At 38.5% G+C, this 2,450-nt stretch overlaps 1 protein-coding gene across 1 annotated transcript in view; it reads right to left on the minus strand.

The window, feature by feature from the left end:
• Positions 1 to 1,635, minus strand: part of LOC107730285 (ras GTPase-activating-like protein IQGAP2) — a gene marked incomplete at its 5' end in the record, with an annotated part of 3,073 nt that extends 1,438 nt beyond the window's left edge. The window contains 4 exons of the mRNA XM_016541072.1: positions 89 to 249; positions 334 to 546; positions 1,099 to 1,249; positions 1,394 to 1,635. Coding sequence (XP_016396558.1) covers positions 89 to 249; positions 334 to 546; positions 1,099 to 1,249; positions 1,394 to 1,635 — 767 coding nt within the window. The remainder of the gene's footprint in view (positions 1 to 88; positions 250 to 333; positions 547 to 1,098; positions 1,250 to 1,393) is intronic.
• Between the last annotated feature and the right edge of the window lie 815 nt (positions 1,636 to 2,450).

The raw sequence follows: 2,450 nt of genomic DNA on the forward strand, positions 1-2,450 counted from the left end.
CGCACGTGTGTGTGTGAGAGAGAGAGAGAGTGTGTGTGTGTGTGTGTGTGTGTGAGTGAGAGTGAGAGCGTGTGTGTGTGTGTGGTACCTGTTGGTGAGGTTCTGCAGGCAGGTGTTGATGTATTGGCTGTAATAATCCACCTGCTCTGAGTGGAAGCAGCTCTTGCACTGCAGGCGGTTCAGTGTCTCTCTGAGTTTGACCAGCTCCGCCTGACGCCTCTGACGATACACACGCTGATGACGGATGTCCTGCACACACACACACACAGAGCAGACCGTCAGCACACACACACAATACCTGACCGTCACTGTCACACACCTGACTCTGGTTACCTTGGCGATGAGCTGCAGTATCTGTGTGTGTGTGTCAGGAGGGCTGAGCATCCCGATGGCCTCCAGTCTCCTCAGGTTCCTCTGGATCTTCCTCTTCTTCTCCTCCAGCGTCAGGTTCCCGTCTGCGATCAGCGATTGGTTCCTCTTCATCTTCTCTGGGGTTCGTGCGTCTCTCTGAGCGCGCTGATGCATCATCCAGCCGTGCTGCACCTCCTGAACACACACACACAAAAAAAGGATATTAAAATAGAAACCATTATTTTATATTGTAATAACATTTTTCAAGATTCTGGAGCAGAAACAATTATAACCTTAAAAAGTTGTTAAAATACTGCAATTTAAATGTTTACATGCAACTCAATTTATTATCTGAAAAAATAAACTTGATTAATTAATTGATTACATAAACTTTATTAAAAAAAAATTTTTTTTTTTTGGTACATCATTGCCATCGGTTTCAAAATAAAGCAATTTTTGCGCACTTAAAACATGTGAAACTTAATGCAATTTCTGACGGGTTGTTTTTGTATTTTAAAAAAATAGATAAAATAGTAACATTTATTAATGAAGCCGTTTAATCGCAGTGTTCATGATTTAAATGAAAAATAAATAAATAAAACATCAAATTTTTTGTCAATGCTATGTACTATTACTGTGTATTATATAGTACTAAAAAAAGTAATTGTCATTATGACAATGATGTTTACATGATATAATGATATATATTTATGATACATATCATGGTTTGCACATTTTTTTGGAAGCATAAATAATATATTTATGTTTCCATGTGTTGAGGAGTTCACTGATGGAGATGTAGATCACGGGTCTGTTGAGGATCAGCGTCTCTGAATACTCGTCGATGTTGAAGCGTTCCTCCGGCTCAGGCACGTCACACACAGCGCGCAGGAACTTCCTGTAGCAGGAGAGAACGAGTAATGAGACAGGAAGTGTGTGTTCTGAGCTGCTCCTCTGATAGCAGTCACTCACCTGAAGCGGCTGTGAGTGTGTGTGTGTGTGTGTGAGTGAGTGAGAGTGTGTGTGAGTGAGTGTCCCTCACCTGAAGCGGCTGTGAGTGTGTGTGATGTACTCGTTCAGAGCGTGCAGGTGAGCCGAGTCTCCGTGGAAGTGTTTGAGCGCGGCGCTGTGCTGCAGGATGCGGGCGATGGAGCCCAGTGTTCGCCGCTGACCCGGCAGCAGAGCAGAACCAACCCCGAACTCCACCACGTCAAAACCATCCGGAGCCACGATCGCAGGGTTCATGTAGCGATAGTAGACCAGGTTACCCACGATCTGATCACACACACACACAATAAATAAATCAAAACATAAACCAGGAGGTTATTTTGTACATTTGAAATATATATATATAAATAAACAATTTACAAGTATTCAAATATATCATTATTTTTTATTTATTTATTTATTTTAAGTGGAGACACTGCAGGCAAAAGCAGTTTTTTTATGCACCTGTCAAGTTTGAGATTTTGGGCTTTTTGGTTTTTCATAAAGTGTTTTTTTCAGACTAGTGGAAAGAAAACATCCAACAGACACTGTTAACTGTTTCTTTTATAGCACTTTATCTATTTGTGTCAACAGATTTCAATTACAATACATAGTTTTCTCAAAATTAGTTTTTTCTCCTACACGGAGCTATAAATCTCCTCTTCAGCAGCTCTTACACACACCAAACTTTAAATTTTTATTCCTGTTTATATCCTGAAGGTTTTTACAGAGGGATTTGTTCATATATAATTTGCTTGATTATATACAACATTTTATTCCCCCCAAAATTGTGAAAATATATTGTTTTCTGGCTGTATTTTCTGAATTACGGAGTGACAAAAATTCCCTCTGTAAAAACTTTTGACTCTAATATGTCAAAAAAATTAAACAAGAATTTTGAAACTGACATCATCCAGTGTTTAGATTTTTGTACTAGAAATGTATGCAAATTAGCGCATATTTCATGAAATAATTAATCATTTGCATATTTAAACCTAACATTTTAGAAAACTTGTAATACACAATTTTTTTGCAATTATCAATGTAATCAATCAGCTGGGTAAGTAAGGTGATAACTATTAGTTAATATTTTTACCCTATTAACCTGCAGT

The sequence above is a fragment of the Sinocyclocheilus rhinocerous genome, unplaced genomic scaffold (assembly GCF_001515625.1).
Source record: "Sinocyclocheilus rhinocerous isolate Xijiao unplaced genomic scaffold, SAMN03320098_v1.1 scaffold1359, whole genome shotgun sequence".
Lineage (NCBI taxonomy): Eukaryota > Metazoa > Chordata > Actinopteri > Cypriniformes > Cyprinidae > Sinocyclocheilus > Sinocyclocheilus rhinocerous.